The sequence below is a fragment of the Corvus cornix genome, chromosome 11, assembly GCF_000738735.6.
Source record: "Corvus cornix cornix isolate S_Up_H32 chromosome 11, ASM73873v5, whole genome shotgun sequence".
Lineage (NCBI taxonomy): Eukaryota > Metazoa > Chordata > Aves > Passeriformes > Corvidae > Corvus > Corvus cornix.
The window spans coordinates 2019442-2038537 of record NC_046341.1 but is presented as its reverse complement, the minus strand read 5'-3'; the positions used below and the strand labels follow the sequence as shown (position 1 = coordinate 2038537).

The 19096-nt window shown below is 52.4% G+C and overlaps 1 protein-coding gene across 1 annotated transcript in view; it reads right to left on the bottom strand.

Moving 5' to 3' along the window:
* Nucleotides 1-16456: 16456 nt before the first annotated feature.
* Nucleotides 16457-19096, bottom strand: part of SLC7A5 (solute carrier family 7 member 5) — a 29926-nt gene continuing 27286 nt past the window's right edge. The window contains exons 9-10 of the mRNA XM_019288359.2: nucleotides 18808-18985; nucleotides 16457-17118 (exon numbers count right to left, since the gene is read on the bottom strand). Of these exons, the coding sequence (XP_019143904.2) occupies nucleotides 17063-17118; nucleotides 18808-18985 (234 nt within the window). The 3' untranslated portion in view covers nucleotides 16457-17062. The remainder of the gene's footprint in view (nucleotides 17119-18807; nucleotides 18986-19096) is intronic.

Genomic DNA, 19096 nt, shown 5'->3' with positions numbered 1-19096 from the left:
GGAGCACCTGGAGCTGGATCGGGAGCAGGCAGGCAGCTGCTGCTCCATTCAAGGCTCATTTATAACCAGGAGCTGATAAAATCTCCCAGCCATTAAATTGGCTTCCTGGATTTTCTGTTTGGAAATCGGTGCTTTAATATCTTGAGAACAGAGGAAGCCAAGGAAGGCAGTGGCTTCCCTTGAGGAAAATACAAAGCGTGGCTGTATCCAGATACACGTCCCAAGGGACATCCATTTAAATCCGTCAGCAATGTGCCAGGCTTGAGGCCAAAAATTCCCCATGAAGCTGTGAAAGCCCTTACTTTTGCCATTCCAGCAGGATTTCCTTGGGGTTTCTGCAGTTTTTGAGAGGAAAATTGGAGCAAATAAAGAAGAACGTCAGAGCAAAGGAGCTTGAGTCTCCCCCCTCTCTGATCTCTGGTTTTAACTGGTTATGGATTGGGAGAAATCTAGAATTTCTGATTTGTGTAAAGCTGACCCTGCCTCTGAGGGTGCTGAGGGAACGCTGACCGGGATCCACCTTCTGTGCCAGAGCTGGGAGATTGTGGAATTATTTCAGCTGCTCACCAGCAGCAGCTGCCACATGACAGGGGTCTGCTCCCACTGTTCACTGGCTTTCTAGCTTATCCCCCCCCCCCCTCAAAAGCACCAGAATCCCAAAATTCCCTTCAGGGAAACGTTCTGATGACTCAATCCCAGCACAGGTGTGTGCTCATATCTCTGAGGAAGCACAGGACAGGGCCCTTGGAGGAATGGCTGTTTCCATGCTATTCCAACCAGACTTCCACCCAAATTTCTCTGCAAGTGTCACTGCCCTCCTTTGCTTGTCCTTTATCAGACACCAGGATTGCTGCAGGGACTGGGCTCCGGTGCCATTGTTTCATCAGAGCAGCTTTGGTGGGGGTATTTTGGGTGTGTCCACAGTGTCACTGAGCTGTGATGGGATTTACCAGCCCAGAACTGAAGCTGCTCCTGGTGGAAATGCTCCAGCAGCTGCTCCAAAAGGCTCTGTCCAGCTCTTGTCACATTTTCTGGGACACTGACCCCCATCAATCTGCTCCTGCTGTGTGCCAGCACCACAACGGCGATGAGAAAGCAGTAATCTTAGACTGTCTTTATGTCTGTCCTGGATCTTCATTAATTAGGCTGGTGAACCATTAATTAGGCTACCTAAGCTTCTTTAGAGATGCTTAATCTTCCTGGGCAAGCAGGGCTCACAATATCAGGGATGGATCCAGCTGACACCAGCTGAAACTGCTTTTTCTTACCTGTTACCAACCTGATTTTGCTCTGTTCCAAATTTGCTAATGAAGAGGTTTTGATATTTTTCCACTCATTTATGTCCCAAGCTGACCCAGAAGCACTTCAAATGCTTTGTCATTGCACAGGTCCCTGGCTCACCTGGGCTCAGGGGTTTGTAGGTCCAGGGACACAATTTGGGGCTCAACCCCATATCTTTGAACCCACTTTGAAATTTCTAAAGAAACAACTGGATGAACCTAAGAAAAATAAAGTGAGTAAAAGGAAACCCCAGAAAATCAGGGGTGAGAGTGAGAAGCGAGTCCTGGACAGTGATGTCGTATTGCTCAGAGAGCAAAGCAGCCAAAAAATATCTTAAAATCCCCTGCTCTTACGCAAAGGAACATTTTTTCCCCCCTATTATTCAAATTCGGAGTCTGATGCAACCCGGGCTGGAGTGGAGTCAGGCTGCAGTGGCTGCGGAGCCCCACGAGGTGTCAGCGCCAGTGCAGCCCCGCTGTTGCTGCTGCTGCTGCTGCTGCAACACCCTCCCTGGCCTTGCATCAGCTCCGAGCACAGCCCTGGATTCAGGGATGCGGATGTCCCGGCTCCCAGCACAGCCCTGGATTCAGGGATGCGGATGTCCCGGCTCCGAGCACAGCTCTGGATTCAGGGATGCGGATGTCCCGGCTCCGAGCACAGCTCTGGATTCAGGGATGCGGATGTCCCGGCTCCGAGCACAGCTCTGGATTCAGAGCGGATGTCCCGGCTCCAGGAGGCCGGCAGGGAAGCGACACGATGTTCTCCAGTGAGCAGAGGGTGTTGAAATGTGTCTGTATTGATTGTTGAAACCCTCTGTGTTTTGGTTTCTCTAGCTTCAGGACATCCTCAGGAATTCGGTGCTGGAGAAAGTATTTTTACTCTTAATCCTATGTTTTTGCCGAAGAACGAGTCCCAGCACGTTCAGGGACACATCCTCTGCCATGAGGTGCCTGCACAGCCCACGGTTGGTTTTTGGGATACACCATCTCCAGAGCAGAGCCTGCGGTGATGCTGCAGAGGACTGGCCACAGTTCTCAGCACTGTTTGCCCTCAGAAAGCAGATACAAATTCACTTAAAAATAACCCTAAGTGCTGTATTAGCCTCCAGTTATCTTACAGCCAATGCTCAGTTCCCAGCACCAACCCTTCCTCACAGGGCTCAGAACATTTTAGAGATGTTTCCCTTTGATGGGGAAGGAAGTGCTGGGGGCAGATGAAATCGGCAGTGAGATACAGCCAGGCTGTGCCAGGGCAGCGTTTAGTGTCCCGCTGGCTTTTGTTGCAGTCCAGGGGACAATGCCCTCATTCAGGTGATCTCCTGCACCAATCTTCCTCTGTGACTTCCTAAGGGAGCCTTAGGAACCTGGGCTCGGTGGCTCACCTGTGTTCAGGGGGACTGATCTTGTGGCAGGAAGGGTGAGGAGGATTCCGTATATATTGCCAGAAAAAGGTTGAATTGAAACATCAGAGAAAAAATGACTGAGTTCCAGAAGAGTGAGACGTGAGAAGAGACTGGCTGGGGTGGCTGTGGAATTTCCAGAGCTGTGTCTAAGCCCCTGTGAGGCCAATTTCTGTCAAAGAGAGTAGGAGGGAGTCAACCTGTTCAGTAGAAAGAGTGTATCTGAAACTTTCCTCCCTGTCCTCCCATGCCCAGCTTTCACAGATGAGGAGCTAAAGGACAGGGACTGACCCTCAGTGTTTGATTTTTACCCACCTGACAACAGTGACATTGATGACATGAATTCTGGTTTATCTCCACAAAAACCTGCTGACCCTGGCCTGATAGGTGAGTAGGTTTTTCCACAGCTGACTGGCACTGCTTTTCCTGATGGTGCTGTGACAGCCTTTGGGATCAGATTATGGATTTACTGCCCTACCTGCTGCTGTCAAGGCACTTGACAAGGCTTTACCAGTCGGAGCAAGGCACTGGGGAGGATTTGGTGTGTTCTGCTCCAGTTCAGTCTGGTTTCCTGAGCCCCTCAGCAGAGATAACTCCTTACATCTCTTATCTTGCTCAGCGTTTACCCTCAGGAAACGATGACCCTGGCAAGATTCCTTGTGATTTTGCAAAAGGAAAGAAAATATTTGTTAATTCTCAGAGGCTTACAAAGGTACAACTGGGTGTGTTAACCACTCTCGTGAGCAGGAATGTTCTGCTAAAGCATTGACCTGCAGCAGGAGGAGCTGCTCTGGTGGGGTCAGTGCAGGAGACATGGGAGAGCTCTGCTCTCTGTGGTTGAAATTAAATTGAATTTCCTCTTTCTCACTCTTCCCTGTGAACCCCCAAAGTCTCAGCAGACCCCCGAGGAATGGCTGGCAATTTAGGGACCATGAATTGTCAATAAAACTTTTCCTTCCAGCAGAACGTGGAGTGTCATCTACAGAGCCCACCTGTGCTCCTGCATGGCTGCTTGGAAAAATTCAGACTCCAGCAATTTAGATTTTAAAAGATGACCTCACATCCACTCCTGAACACGTCTCAGGGTGTTTTTATAGATGTGATGTAACAGGGGATTGTCCCATATCTCTTTATCACTGACTCCGTTTTTGACGAAAAGGTTTAATTTTAGCCGGCAATGTCAGTTAAGAATTTCCACCCTGTCTCATGAACTGTTCTCTCTGAAAATAACCACCTTGGTTTCCTGACGTGAGGCGTCATTTCTGTTGCCTAGAAAAGACAGAGCCCCACCGGAAGGCCAACCCCAGGTATCGGGGACAAATCACAGCTGTGGTTTTCTGTGCTGCCTGAATAGAAAGCAGGAGTTTCATTGTCACCAGGTGAACAACAAGCTGACATACCACACCGCTGGTGAGGCAGGTGAGAATTAGATCCCACTGGAAAACCAATATTTACTCAGCTCCCTGCTGGGCCGCTCTGTCTGGCATTGCTTGGAGTGCAGATGGGGTTTCTATGGTGGCTCCTGGCACCTGGCACAGCTTCACTCTTCCCACAGGATAAATTAGCACATTTTGGGGAGGAGAAGCCCAGGAGGGATTTGGATTGGGATGGTGGCCGAGTCACTGGGGCTGGTGGGCTACAAGGTGTCCCATGAGGGGTTATTCCTCTTTTCCATGCTGTTTTCCCAGCCAGCAGGAGTGGTGGGTTATACTCCCCTGGAAGAGAGTCCCAGAATATCCTGAGTTGGAGGGAATCCATAAGGATCATTGAAATCCTGCCCCTGGATTTTATACAGTTGCTTTTCCCTGCTCCCCAGGTACAAGGTGAGAGACCAGGACAGGCCCCTGGAAGAGGAGGACACAGGGAATGTGTTTGTGCAATGCCAGCTGCCCGTTCCCCTCTGCATTCAGCACCTCCTGCTCACTTGTGGCACTGGGGGATGCCACAAAAAAAGTTTGGATATTTCAGGACACCATGAAATCAAGAAGCTGCACAGCCCACACAGGACAATGAGTCCTTCCACGTGGCACTGCTGTCATGGGACATCCATTGGAGAGTCTCCAGGAAGGTTCAATCAGTGGGAATTCGTGAGTATCACACATATACACGAACCAGTGATGCTCTGAAGTGCAGAGCAGCTGTGAGGAGAGGCTGCAGCTGTGCCCAGGCACAGACTTGCCTGGAGGAGGGCTCATCTGGAGGCAGGCATGGGCTGGTGCTGGGCTCATTCCTCCCAAATCCTCACCTTTATCCCCTGCAGCCGGAGGGCAGCGGGGTTTGAGCAGGCCGGTGGGTATTTGCTGGGGAGAGGCAGTGAGTCAGGCACAGTCAGTGCTCTGCCTGCATCCTCACAAATTCCTTCAGCCCCAGGTAAAAACATGAGGAACTTCACCCAGGTGCTGCAGGGAGTCTGGGCTGGCCCTTGAGCAGCTGTATCTAGAGCCCTCCACTTCCCAAGGCGCTGCAATCCAAAGGTTGTGGTTCTGGCCCAGTTCTTCCCATCACCCCTCTGGGGTTCTGTGTACAGGGATTTCTTCCTCCTGCCCACCACCAAACCACACACCCAGCAGGGACTCTCCTCCTGACCTTCCTTTTCCTGTTTGTAGGATCAAGATCCCTTTTTCATTCCAGGTCAGTTTTCCTCTTTGTCTCCAATTCCCCATCTCTTCCCAAGCCCTGTTCCTGTCACACCTGGCTGGAGCCAACCACCCCTGAGATCCATTTTGTCCTTGTTGTGTTCTCAGAGAGGGGTGGGAGAGAAGTCTCCCCCCTATCCGTGGGTTGCCAGTTGCAGCCCCCTATCCCAACAGGATTTTGGGAATGAGGGTGGAGCAGATCAGCCTTCAGTGATCTTGGAGGATCAAGCCTGGCGCCTGGGAGGCTGTGGCACACAAAGCAGGGTGTGCAGCTCCACAGAAAAGCTGGAATTCATTTAATAAGGCCAAGGAAAACCAAATGAAAGCATCCTTGCCTGCCTAATCCCCTGCATGAATCAACAGAGCTGCAGCATCCAAAGGCTCCAGGCTGAAGCCTTTTTCCCAGCGGGGAGCGGGCCACAACAGGCAGTTGGGGGAATCCAAGAGTTGCCATAAATTGTGTTCCTGAGGGAATCTTGTTCTGCAGCACAACTTCCCATTGCTGAGACGCCGGCACAGCTCTGCACTCAGCAGCCTCGTGGCTCTAAGTCCCTTTCCTCCAAAAAAAAAGAAGGAAGGAAGGAGAATCTGCAATTTTGGGGGAAAACAGGGCAGAGTCAACTGATTCCTGCTGGTTTTTTTCTGATGCAACAGCCCTTGGCAGGATCTTGCATCAGTCCCTGAGGATGCTGCAAGCCCATGGCCAGAACGAGCAGGGTGTCAAAGTGCTTTTTCAGGCTGATTTTTCTGTGTGGAGGGCAGGGAAGAAATCCAGATGGTATTTGGCCCACACAGCGAGAAGCAAATCCCAGAGAGAATATTTTGCAGGATTTATGGGTTTATCTTGTTTGCCTTGGGTACAGGAGCTTCTCTCAGGTTTGGTTTAATGAATAAGAGACAAAAACCTGTTTAACCTTTGCTCAGCAGTGATAGCACCTGCTCAGAAATTCCAGGGGGTACTAGGAAAAAGGCTAATTTTGCTTCAATTTCTATTAGTTTTAATTAAATGTGGAAGATAAAGAGAGAATGGTTTGAGGCTCGCAGGATTTCTAACTAGGTAATACCAGGATTCTGGTTTTTCTAGAAAATATTAGAGGTACATGAAGAAAACAAATATAAACAAGGGACAAAAGGATTTTTCCATCCCCAAATGCTCCTCCTCAAGAAAAAACTGTGACCAGCAATAGTAATTTTGGATTATTCAGAGGGTGTGACGTACTCTGGGATCATTGTGGCTTTAAATGACTTTCTTCTGGGAGCTGGGATTTTTATTTTTGAAACCATTATTTCCTCTACCTGTGCAAGGACTCCCCAGTTAACAGCCCAGACCTTTCTGTGCAGCTGCTTTCCCAGGATCCTGCTCTCCCCTGGGAATGGGCTGTCCGGAGCTGATTCCTGCAGTCATTGCACAACCTGAGCCGTCATGTGAGAGCTTAAACTCTTTACATTGTGGCAAGCCAGTGCCTCTTTGAAAAGCCTATTTCAGGAAACTTTGTCAATGTGGATTATGATTTTTTCCCCCCAGTGCAAAGCCAGTGCTGGCACGGTGATAAATCCCATTGGGCAGGAGCAGGGCTGTGGACAGACAGACAGACAGACAGGAGGCTGCAGCCACCAGCAGGGAGCTCAGCCCAGCACTCCCAGCCCTGCCATTCCTGCAGTTCACCGGGAATATCATTTAAAGATCCAGCTGCCTGCAAACGTGCAGGAAAAGGTGGCACTGCCCAGCGTGTGGGGCAGCTTCAGTCACCACAGCACGTTCCTTTGTGTCCCTGGAAGATTTTTCCTTGATCCAGCTCTGCCCAGCAGTGCCCCCATGCCAGAGACTTGCAGGCAGCCCCCAGTGCCTGGCAGAGGGGCTGGCAGGGTGTTGTGCCAGGCCTGGCCGTGCAGGATGGGTGGGAACCGAGCCCTGGGCACGCCCTTGGCTGCTCGGATCCCCCACAGCCACAGCAGCGCTCCCCAACCTCTGCTGGGACAACCCCAAAACCTTCAGCTTCATCTTCCCCAGAAGGATTCCCTGGGCTGGTGGCTTTATAGCCATGGGCAACTGCCCTGCTGCCTTTGGGCTGCTGGAAGCCGGGGCCAGCAGGAATCTTACTCAGGTCCTCACAGGCCGCAGGTGTGTTTGGAATATTCTCCACCACACGGAGCCTGGCGGGACTGAAATCCCAGCGACTGGGTGGGAGCTTCACCCCCACCCTGCTCCTGGCACAGGCACCACGTCCCCTCCAGACATTTGACTTTTAGCTGAGCCAGTGCCTTTTTTTGCTCCCAGATCCGACATGCAGCAACAGCAGCTCATTGCACCACAAACCTCCCAAATTCCTGAGGTGCCCAGACCTGATTTCTGAGCTCTGTGGAGCCCAAAGGACAACGCTCCCGCCCTTGCAGCTCCCTCTGGTTACACAAGGCCAGGAGCTGCGTGTGGAGAGGGGGAGCCCCTGCTTTTCCCAGGCAAGTCAGAGCAGAAATGACCTCACTGAAATCCAGAGCCAGGCTCCTGGAGATGTTGACCAAACCAGCCAGGAAACTGATCCAAATTGGAGCACACCACACTCCTGGAATATTGCAACATCCTGAGGATTTACTTATGGCACAGGGCTCTGTGCCTTTGATTCCTATCACTCATTTTTGGGATAATTCTGGGCTGCTCTGGAGGCTACAGGATTTATCACCAGATGCTGTTACACACAGTTCCTGGTGGTGCTCCAAGCACCTGGCAGGACGCAGACACATGGAGTGGGAGCTGTCCCTGCCCATGGAATTGAATGAGCTTTAACCTCCAGCCCAAACCGTTCCATGATTGTGTGAGAAAAGGAAGGCAGGCAGCCACGGCCGAACGCATCCCCACCCGCCGAGGTGGCTGTGTGAGCTGGGTGTGTCCCTGCGTGTGTCCCTGTCACTCGGAGGGACACAGTGACGAGTGATGCCAGCTCAGGCAGAAAAACTGGGAGAGCAGGGTAGGATCCTGGAGCTGGACATTGCAGTGCTACTGCCCTGGCTGCAGAGGGAGGCAGGGAATCACTTCCAAAAGGAGGTGTTGGAAAGAGCTCTCCATGCAAAAAAGGAATTCTTTTCCAAACATGATGTGTCACCCTGCCTGTTTCCATGTCTTGGGCACTGTCCCTCACTCCTGGCGCCTTCCCAGCTCCATCCCAACTCTTTGCTGGCTGCCACGGCTCCAGGTGCGCACATGGATAATTGGATTCAGCTCTCCCAGGTGCTGCAAGGCATGGATTGCACAGGCCTGAGGCAACAGGGACATCTTCTGCTCCAGCAAACCTTGACTGCAGACTGGTTTTGGGGACAGGGTCCTGCATGGTGGCCCCAAGCCAGAGGTGGAGGGACATGTTAATTAAATCAGGAAAGAGGCTCAGGCAATAGGAATTGCCGTTTCTTGCTTCCCTGGTCTCTTAATTCCACAGAGGGATCCAAACGTGGATTCGTCTTTCCCGTTGTGCAGCTTGGATGAAGAGCAGGGGAATTTCCAGCACGTATTGCCCCAACTGATGGAGACAGAGCTTTCATCTGTTCGGGGAAGATGAGCAGGACCTTTCTCAGCTGGGGAAACTGAGGTACAGCCAGGAACAACGGTGGTTTCCATGGATTTCCAGGTCCTCCCTGCCCACCCTGCTGTTTCCTGTGCTGTCCATTCCCATCTGGGAGAACTGCAGTCCAGGACAGGTAGGAAATTTGCACCTCCAGGAATTATGCAGAGAGAAAAAACCTTACAGGGATCTGTAAAAAATCCCTGTCACATTTCAAGGTCTGGAATCGGGGGGGTTGGAGACATCCTTTTGTTAAAGATCTTTAACACCCGCTTTTCCAAAAATCCTGTGCTGCTGAGCTTTGACACCTAAAATAGATCTCCAGCAAAATCAGCTGGAGAGACACCTTTATTTCATGGCTTTTCAGGTTAAAATCAGCAACTCCTTTTAAAAAATGACAAAAAAACCCCTTCCAGGCAGAACTTCCCTTGCCTCTATATTCAGGGAACAATTTTGTTGCTGGGTATTATTTTGCTGCAAGGAAGTCAGTCAACATCAAGTCTCGTTTTATCCAATTTCCCTCATACCTGGAGCTCGTTTTCACTGTATTAATTTATTTCCCTCCAAGGATCCCTTTATTTGTTCCAGCCACAATTCCCTGTCAGCTCCTTGTTTTGATTTATCTGTGCACCCTTGAAGCTGCTCCCGGTCTGTGTCACACCCCACCCTTCAGTGGCTTCTTCCCAACCCAAACAGATTTAGGGCTTTTCATCTTCCACACAAATCTTCAAAGAAACAACAGTTTTATGGCTTTTGCAATTCCCTGCAGTCCTGGGACATTCCCACCTGCTGCTCCAAGGGCTCACCCTTCCTTGGTGGCATTCCCACACAGGAGGAGAAGAAAAATTTGAGGAGAAAAATGTCCTGGTTTTGGTCGGAGGGTGGGAAAATGTCAGCCTTGCTCCGTGTGTGTTTTCCAGAGGGATGTGCTCCCACGCCTGCCCTCTCCCACCACCTCCAGCCCCCAGGACAAAGCCCAGCAGCCACAAGAGTGGAGCTGGGGACGTGTCTAGACAGTGCTGCGGCCACATGTGGCTCCCATTCCAGGAGTCCTTCCCAGGAAAAGCCCACCAGGAGGCTCCCTCGGCCACGGTGGCACCGTTGTGAATCGATGTCCATTCTCTGGAGGAGTTTCCCAGAGAAGATGTGGCTGCCCCATCCCTGGAAATGTTTAAGGCCAGTTTGGACAGAACTTAGAGCAACCTGGGATAGCTGGAAGGAGATGAGCTTTAAGGTCACTTCCAACCCAAAGCATTCGACGATTCTGTGAGGGCACAGTGGCACCAAGGAAAGGTCAGCTGGGGGGGAGCCAAGAGCCAGAAGGCCCCGTCTGCAGCAGCCAACAATGGTGATCTTCAGGGAATGCATGGAACAGGAGGTGAGATCCCTTCCCAGCTTTGCCCTGGGCTCACAGAGTGTCCTGGGGCTCCCGCAGTCAGCAACAACCCCTTTTATCTGCGCTGTTTGAACTCCAAGGCACAAAGCAAAGCGGTCTGAGCACGTCCCCTGCCCCAGCCCCTGGTCAGCCCCAGGCCGTGCAGACACTTCCTGCCTTTGTTGGGTGTCCAGCTCCTCTCCTGCTTCCCTCCCAGAGCCCTGGAGGGGCCCCGGCCGGGCTGGAGCAGGCACACAGAGCAGCACTGCACAGATCCATGGGGATTTCACTCGCTGCCTTTGTGTTCGTGGGCCTGCTCTCCAGCCTTTGCCACCCCGTCCAACTCCCCTTCCAGGCCTTGTGTGCTCAGGTGGCCCGAAGCAGGAGATGAGCCCCAGGAGAGCTCTTCAGACCACCTCCCTCTGTTATTAACTACTTCTATCAGTGTACTTACCAGGTCCCTCTCTCCCAAACAATAAAACTGTGGCCAAAGAAGGAAACCAGGGGAAAGAATAAACTGGCAACTTAAATATAAATAAATACAAAACCTCATTAAGACAATCTATTGGGACATTGACCAGTGGGACATGGAGGAGCAGGGCTGGGATGCTCCAGGATGCCTGGAAGGGGCACAGAGGCTGCAAACTCCAGGCAGGTAAGGCAGGAGCACAGAGATGAGTTATTCACATCCCTGTGTGCTCCAGGCTTGCTTGGAAAAGTTCCCATGCTGGAGCATTTCTTCCCAAGGAGAAAGCCCCAGGAATTGCTGCCACACAAACAAACACGAGTTTGGGAGCTCCAGCTGTGGGATCTGAGGCCTCCAGAAAAATTAACTACCTCAGATAATTAACTACAATTTAAAGGAGGAGGATGGACATGGAGGCATGGATGCTGTCATTGCTCTTAAACCCAGCTGCAACAGGAATACTTGGAAACCAAGGGCCCAGGTGCTGATGGATGTGGGATCATCACAGAGAAAGAAAAATTTCCAAGGCAAAGACCAGCAACGAGAGTGTTGTAATTCAGCTTTCTTTGTTAAAAAAAAAAACAAACAAAACAAAACAACCCAAAACATGGAACAACCCAAACATTGAACAGATCTGTTAAACCACAGACATAAAAGAATCGAGAAATACTACAAAAAAAAAAACCAAAACCATACATTGCAAGAGACATCTTGTTGTCCAAGGCCATTGGATTCAGGAGCTACTGGCTGACCAGCCCTCAGTCAGTGGAATTCTGTGCTGCCAGGAACACAAACGTTGGGAATACACAGCTCTTACTGGAGAAGAATTAAGACTAAAAGATATTTACCCCTTTCAAATAAATAGTGTCATCTACAGCAATATTTAAATTAGTAAAATAGGTTTTTTTAAAGCAACCAAATATAACAAAATTGTAACTCAGGTCTAGGTTTTCTTGTGTGTGTTAAGAGGATTTTTTTTCTGTGTTTTTAAAATAAAAAACAACAAAAATACAAAGCGAAGTGTTTCTGAAAAGTCAGATTCTTCACCAGGAGTGAAGGTCACCCTCCCTTTGTTCTGAGGGTCGGAGCGAGGTCTGGGAACCACTCAAGATCCTCCCTCTCCAAGGATTTTGGTGGGACATGGACCTCCCCCTGTCCCCTGAACAAATAGGGAATTCTTTCCCTGTGTTTGACGTTGATCCCAGCACAGCCAGAGCCTGGCACATCCCACAGGCCGGGATGAGGGAGAGCCCCTGCGCCGGGCTGAACGTCAGCCCTCGGGAAGAACTCCGGTGTAGCTATAAAGTCTCTTTTAGGCAGTTCAGAAATTAATTCAGTGTTTAAAAAAATACTTTTGTTTTTACTCATTACCACTCCCACAGCTGGAGGAAGCAACACTCCTGCTCAGGCAAGGAATGGGGGGTGAAAAGCATGAAATTATCCTCTGGGTATCGGATCCTTTGGGATCACCAACCCCAAGCCACCTTTCCTACCCTGCATCATCAAACTGGGAGCTCTTGGTTGCACCAGCAGCATCCCCCACACGTTCCCAAGCCAGCTCCAGTTCCAACTGGGAAGAACGTGAGCCCAGGCAAACCCAGCACAATCCTGGCTGTATCTCCTCAAGGAGCCATCTGGAATGAGGAACCCCTGGAACATCCCTCAGCACCGAGCTCCCCTGGGATGTCCTGTCAGGGATGAGGGAGCAGATTCCCATCCCTGCAGGATCTCCCTGCTTGGCAGCCAAGCGTGGCTGGCTCTGGCTCATCCCGGAGCCAGGGATGCTCCCAGGGCCGGCACAAGGCTGGGATTCAATCCCTGGGGTCACGGCCAAAGCTCGGCACCAGCCCGGAGCTGCCTCACCCTAGGGCTGCCCTTTCCCAAGCTCCAGGAGCTGCCTTGTTCCAGCCCTTTCCCAATCGCCCTCCCCTTTCATGTCATGAGCACTGGGGTTGCACAATGGATGCTGGAAAAGCTGGCATCCCATGGGAACAACCCCAAGCAGCCGGAGTGTTGTGCAATGACAACGTTTGGCAGTTTCCTTACGGGTTTGGTTCGGAATTTTATTTCTTGTTAAAGCCCGAGAGCACCGTGGCCTTGGCTGAAGGCACAGGTACCTTCCCAGACCGAGTGGAAACACTCCCTGGGATTCCCTGCAGCCAGCCCAGGACCCTGCCACTGGGCACATCTCTCCAGGGTTGGGAAGGCACAGCTCAGGGAGCAGCTCTGCTGCAACCCCACTGCCCCTGCCCAGACCCAGCATGGAGCAGCCCCTGCAGAAGCCCAACTGATTCCCATGCCTGAGACACCCACTGGGAGAGGACTTGGAGAACAGCAAAGCCACTTCCCAGGAGTTTCAATCCAGCTGAAGGGCCTTCAAAGTTTGTTCAACTGTGCCAGAGTCCCTTTGAACTCTGTGGCCACCGAGGGGGCTGTTCCAAACAAAAGCTGTGTTTACCAGAACACGGTGTCTGAGATGGGAAACACTGCAAATTCGGCAGGAAGTTTAAAAAAAAAAATCATTTCAAATCCACCAAGATGACATAGATCCCCCTGATTTTTGCAGGGCTGAGCAGGGCTGGCTCCCCTCCCAGCTGCAGGAAGGGTTCATTTAGAAAGAGGAACCCAACGGGCACGGAAGTGCCTGGCCAGCAGCTCCTGCTCTGTTTAGCAATCCCTGCAGGATGCAACTCTGTGAACACCCCAAACAACTGCCAGCCTGGGAGCCTGAACTCGAAAACAACTGGAGAGGAGCAATAATTGAAAGCTGGGGTCAGTCAAGGAGCACGGGATCGCTGCGGCACAGCCACGGCGCCGCCCATGGGCTCTGTGACCTTCAAGGTCTTTTCCAACCTGAATTCCATGGACACAACAGCCCAGGCCGTACTTGCAGGAAGCTGTCAATGCAAGAGACTCCCGTGGAACCTCGTTTAGGTCACTGTGGTGGCAGGGTCCTTGTGGGGAGGGTTCATCTCCCTCCATGGGTGCAGGAGCTGTGACCGACCACGGGCTCCAAAGACAACGGAGAAACAACAGGAAAAATCCCACCTCCAGTGCTGGGAACGATGGCAAACTCTGGGAACTCTCTGTCGCTCTCCCTGCCCTCCCTGACACATCTCACTCTGGGGCTGAAGAAAACAAGCAGCAAGGAGATCTTTCCCAGGGATGTGTTCTCCCTTTTCCACAGCCAAATCCATGGGAACAGCGCAAGCCGAGGGCGGACGGCCGCTGATCCACGGGAAAAGCTGCCACGCGGGACAGCAGAGGCTGTGGCAGCCGTTTCCCTGATGGCAGGAACGACTTCACTGTCTTTTCTATATTAAATGAAATTCAGTTGTACCCCCTCCCTCATCATCTCCCAAACCTCCAGGGAAAACCAACCCAAGCTCTTCCAGCCGTGTCACCAAGCTCTGGTGGAGGAAAGCTATGGGGGATCAACGACTCCAGGGTGAAAGAAATCAGCTTTTTGGCAGATAAATTTGAGATGTGAGCTGTGGCTGACCAAACTCAGCCTTTTTGTGGCCCTGTGCTGGTACCTGGTTCAGTTTCTTCCTAAACCTCTATTGCTAAGGAGATGCTGGCGAGATCCCCACAAACGTGGGATCAGTGCCAGAGCCTCAGGTTAGTACAAGAGAAAGATCTTCAGCAGCAAGTGAGAAACCATGAAAATCCACAAAAAGCAAAGCGAGCGAGTTAAGGATTTAATTCAAATCCATTAATTGATAAAAAAGTATTTTTTAGTGTGACAGCTCCTCTTTCAAACCAGCGTCAAAGGGTCACCAGGAGGACACTGTGATGGCCAGCACCTGATGGACAAAGTGGCCATCCCTTGGGAGCTCCGGCCCCAATCCTGAGCTCTCTGTGGAGGGCCCTTGGTGCCAACTGACTTTGGGTTGAGGTGGCTGAGATTCCAATGCCTTTGATTTGCATCCCAAGGGATTCTGCTGGTGGGTTTTGGCACTGAGAGCCCCCACGCTGAACCCAGGCCCTGCAGGAGCTGCCCTGAGACCCTCACAGCCAAAAAAACCTGCAGCCTGAGTGGCAGGTGACAGACTGAGGTCCCCTCTCCATGGAACAGCTCCAGCAGGAGCTGTGATTTCCCATCACTGCTCAAAACCATCTCAGCCTTCAGCTGGAAGAAGCCAAAAATCCAGTTCAGGTTTTGTGATTCATGACCTTATTTATGCCAAAGCCTCTCCACAGGCATCGGATCCGAGATGCACCAGCTCATTGCATGTAGGTCCCTGCACAGCCAGGCACTGGCCAAAAGCTTTGGGTTCTGCCCTCTGGATATTCCCAAACCAGCTGCAAATCCTCATGGATTAACTCAGCTCCCGGAGAGCTGGATTGGGAATCTCCACGCCATCACTGAGCTGGTTTGGGAATCTCCACCCCAGCTGCCATGGAATAAAGAGCTGATTGTCTCCCCTATTCCTGCCTTGGAGCAGGACACGGGGCTGGCAAAGCCGGAGCGTGGAGCTGCACCTGGACACGGCCACACAGCTGGGCAGGAGCTGCCCCTCCCCTGACACCCCTGGAGTGCTGCAGAACTTCCCAGGACAAGGCCTGAGCGAGTACCACGGTGTCCTTAATGCCCCTTCATCCCAAAGAACTCTATGCTGCAAGGAGAATCCAGCGGGAAGCAACAGCTCCCGGAGCATCCTGGCTTCCCAACGGCCAAGTTTACCAAAAAAAATGGGAAATAGTTCACCAAGCCACCTGCACAAAGCACGAGCACAAAGATCTGCAACACAGACAGCAAAGCAGCTCCAGTGGGGAAAAGATCAGAATTCCAAGTGATGTCGGAGCGCAGAGGCACAAGGAGCAAATGGTTCAGGAACTGCAGCTTTCCCAAAGGTGACACTTTGGACCAGAGGAAGCAACGTGTCCCTAAGGGGACAATGCTGACTACTCGGGAACTACAGGAATTCCGGGAGTGCTCAGGGACGGGACAGCACCACCCACGACAGCAAACCAGGATTTCACATGCGGATCACGGATTGTGCTCCAGGATCGCTCCTGAACGGGAGGGTGGTGCTGGGATCTCGTCAGGCCAGACCTGATGCACGAGGGAGGATCAGGCCCAGGCCCTGCTCCTAAGAGCAGAACTCACTTTCATTTCTCACAGGTGGGGAGGCCCTGGCACAGGGTGCCCAGAGCAGCTGTGGCTGCCCCTGGATCCCTGGCAGTGTCCACGGCAAGGCTGGACAGGGCTTGGAGCAACCTGGGATGGTGGAAGGTGTCCCTGCCCAAGAGCTTTAAGGTCTCTTTCCACCCCATTCCATGATCTCCAGCAGCCCGAGGTGGCTCCAGCCAGCCAGGACATCTGCCCTTCTCCACACCGCAGAGCCGGTTGGTCCCATCTCCATGGCACATTCCAGAGGAGACACACACAGCAGGACAAAGGGAACAGCGCCAGGCAGCGCATGGAGAGACCCCAGGGAATGTGCCAGGGGAATCCCACCCTTTATGGCTCTCTGCAGATGGTTTAGGGGCAAACACGGCTCCCTGAGCAGGGCTGTGAGGAGAGCACGAGGCTGCTCATCCCACACTGGATGAAAGCCTGGCACAGAAAAGCAGGGAATGAGCAAGCCAAGGACTTGGCCTTCTGCTGAGTGCAGTTCCAGGGCTTCTCAGCAGGAACTCCCCCCTCAGTGCTCATTCCCAGGGCCACGGGATGGGCATTGTGGGGAAGAGCATCCTGGAGGACTGGCTCAGCAGCAGGGAGCTGGCTTGGATCTGGGAGTGGTGATCCAAATCCAAAGGGTGGCAGGGCTCTAGGGAGGAACACAGTGCCACTCGGATGAGGCCCCCCCACGTCACTGGTCCTGCTCTGCCTTGTCCCGCTGCCCGGTGGGGTCCTGCAGCACGTGGGGGTTTTAGTTTGGGGGGGGATGAGGCAACATCAGCAAACCTCCGCTTCCCAACCCCACCCCTGGGCCAGGCCAAGGTTCCCCCCAGGGCTCTGTGGCAGCCCCAGCCCCCCCAGGCGCTCAGACCACTCCAACCAGGCTCCAGCAGATCCCAGAGGCAAAGCAAAGGAGCCCCCCAGATCCAAGCACAGCCCTCACACACACAGAGGGCACAGGCAGCACCTCTCTGGAATTGCCCTTTGGAATTCATCCTCCTGGCTCGTGCTCGTACCAAGAACTTCTCCTCACTGGGCTGCAAGGCTGGGCGGGGCTGGAGGGGCTGCAGGAGGCGAAGCAGAGCCTTGGGGCCGTGGCGGCAGCGGGAAGCGGCTCCCGCGGGGTGCTCCGGTGCCTGGGATTCGGGAGTGAGGGGTCGGATCCTTGTGTCATCTCAAAATCACGTTGTGCGTTTCCTCGAGCTCAATGTCCCTGCTTTTCCTGCCTAGGATTCCTGAGGAACCACTTCCATCAGTTTCTGGCACAGGACTGTGGCGGAGACTGCGGAGAAAGCAAAGGAAAGGTCACGGATTACCAACAAAAATCTGGGTCCATGAGGGAAGGGCTGAGCCCTCTGCCTCCCCACCCTGAGTCCAAGTACAATTTAAGGCCTGTAATATTCCATGGATACTCCCTACTCCATTCCCAAAATGTAAACCTCACACCAGGAGCCCTGCTCCTGCAGCGAGGACTCCGCACTGCCCCACCACTCCTGGGCACAGCTTCTCCCTGCCTGCTGATACGGGACCTAATTCTGGATGCTCTGAGTGTGAGCAGCCAAAACTGAGTCAGGAATGGGCATGGAAAATCCAAGGTGAAGCTTTTGCTTCTGATTCTGAAAGCCATGTGAGCCCACAGCCTCTTCTGAAGGACAAACCCACCCAAAGCCCCCTGGCCTGCACACGGGGCAGAGGCCACTGCCTGGCCCAGGGCAGGTGGGAGCCAAGGGACATTCCAGGTGCAGACTTCCCAGGAAAAGGTGCTCAGCTGAAGTCATTTTATTATCCCACCCATCCAAACCCTCCTCTGCTCCCTGCTGCTCCACTCTGGTTGGAGATCACAAAATATTCCTGCCTGGCCAAACTAATTCTAAGCACAACCAAGTGAGGCTCAGATCAGTGGGAGGTGATCAAATTATCTGCAGTGGATTAATAAATCACATTTAAAGTTCCTGTGCTTCTCAGTGGACGTTTGCAGGATTATCACTGTCTGTTCCCAGAATATTTTCAATATTCTCCTTACAATCCTTTGGTGGAAGAAAACAATGAATATGGTAATTTACCACCCAGGCATTGCAAAAATGGCTTTTCCAGGAACTGAGCCTAAACTCAGGATAAAAAAGTGAGTGTGGGAGAGAGGGAGAGGGAGACAGGGGGAAAAGAAGAACAACGAGTGCTGAGTGCTGCTGAAAGCCTTTTTCTTCCTCATAAAACACCCAGCTAAGGCTGGGCACTTCTCCTTGTCTGCTTTTCTAGGTCAGCCCCTTGCAGGAGAGCGGGGAGGAGCCGCTGGGTTCAGTTACTTGGACAGCAGGGATTGACTTTGTGGGCTCAGTGGTTGAGGCAGAGGTTCCGTGTGCCAAGCACGGCCTCTCCATCCCTCCAAACACACCCTGGCCTTGTGGCAGCTGGTGGGAAAGCTTGGAGCAGATCCCTGAAAAATAAACCTGAGAGAACCCATCGAGGGACCTTCCCTTCCCTCTGCTCCGCTGCCACAGGGGGATGCCAAGGCAAGCTTTGCCTGGATCCCAAATGTTAGCACTGGCTAAGCCGTGGACCAGGACTAATTGTGGATTTTCAGCAGTCAAATGGAGGCCAGCTGTCCTCAATCCTTCCTCCACCACTGGGAAGGGATTCTCTGCTGAGCAAAGGCTTGGCCCTGGGCTTTTCCAGGAGCAGGGAATTATGCTCTGCTCCTAACAATCTGTTTGCCAAGATTAAAAACCCCAAAAAACATGGTATTGGTACCAAACTTTGCCATAAGTGCAAATCAGGATGCATTTTGGGTGCTTGGTACACATGGCAATCATCAGGATAAACTTGTTACAGTGAAAGAAAAATGGATCAGAGCCAGGAGTTTGGAAGCTCCTCCACTTCCACAGGGAGGAGAGCCAGCACTGCCAGCTGCAGCACAGCACAGCACTGGGAAACTTCTTGGGAGCCAAAGCTGCTCCTCACTGCAGATACTCACAGATGCCTTGGAGAACCCACTTGGGCTTGTTTTGCCACCAGACCCCGAAGAAGTAAATGGGGATCCCACTGAGGATGATGGCAAAGCCGATCCCACATTCCTTGGGCGTCATCCAGAAGGAAACGGCGATGAGGAACAGGCAGGCCAGGATGAAGAAGATGGGCAGGCAGATGTTCACCTGAGCAGGGAGCAAGGGACAGGTCAGGAGATGTGTCAGGGGAGCAGGGGAGGCTCTCCAGGAGTTTATCCAGCCTGGGGAGGGATGGAATGATTGTTCCACCATGGCCAA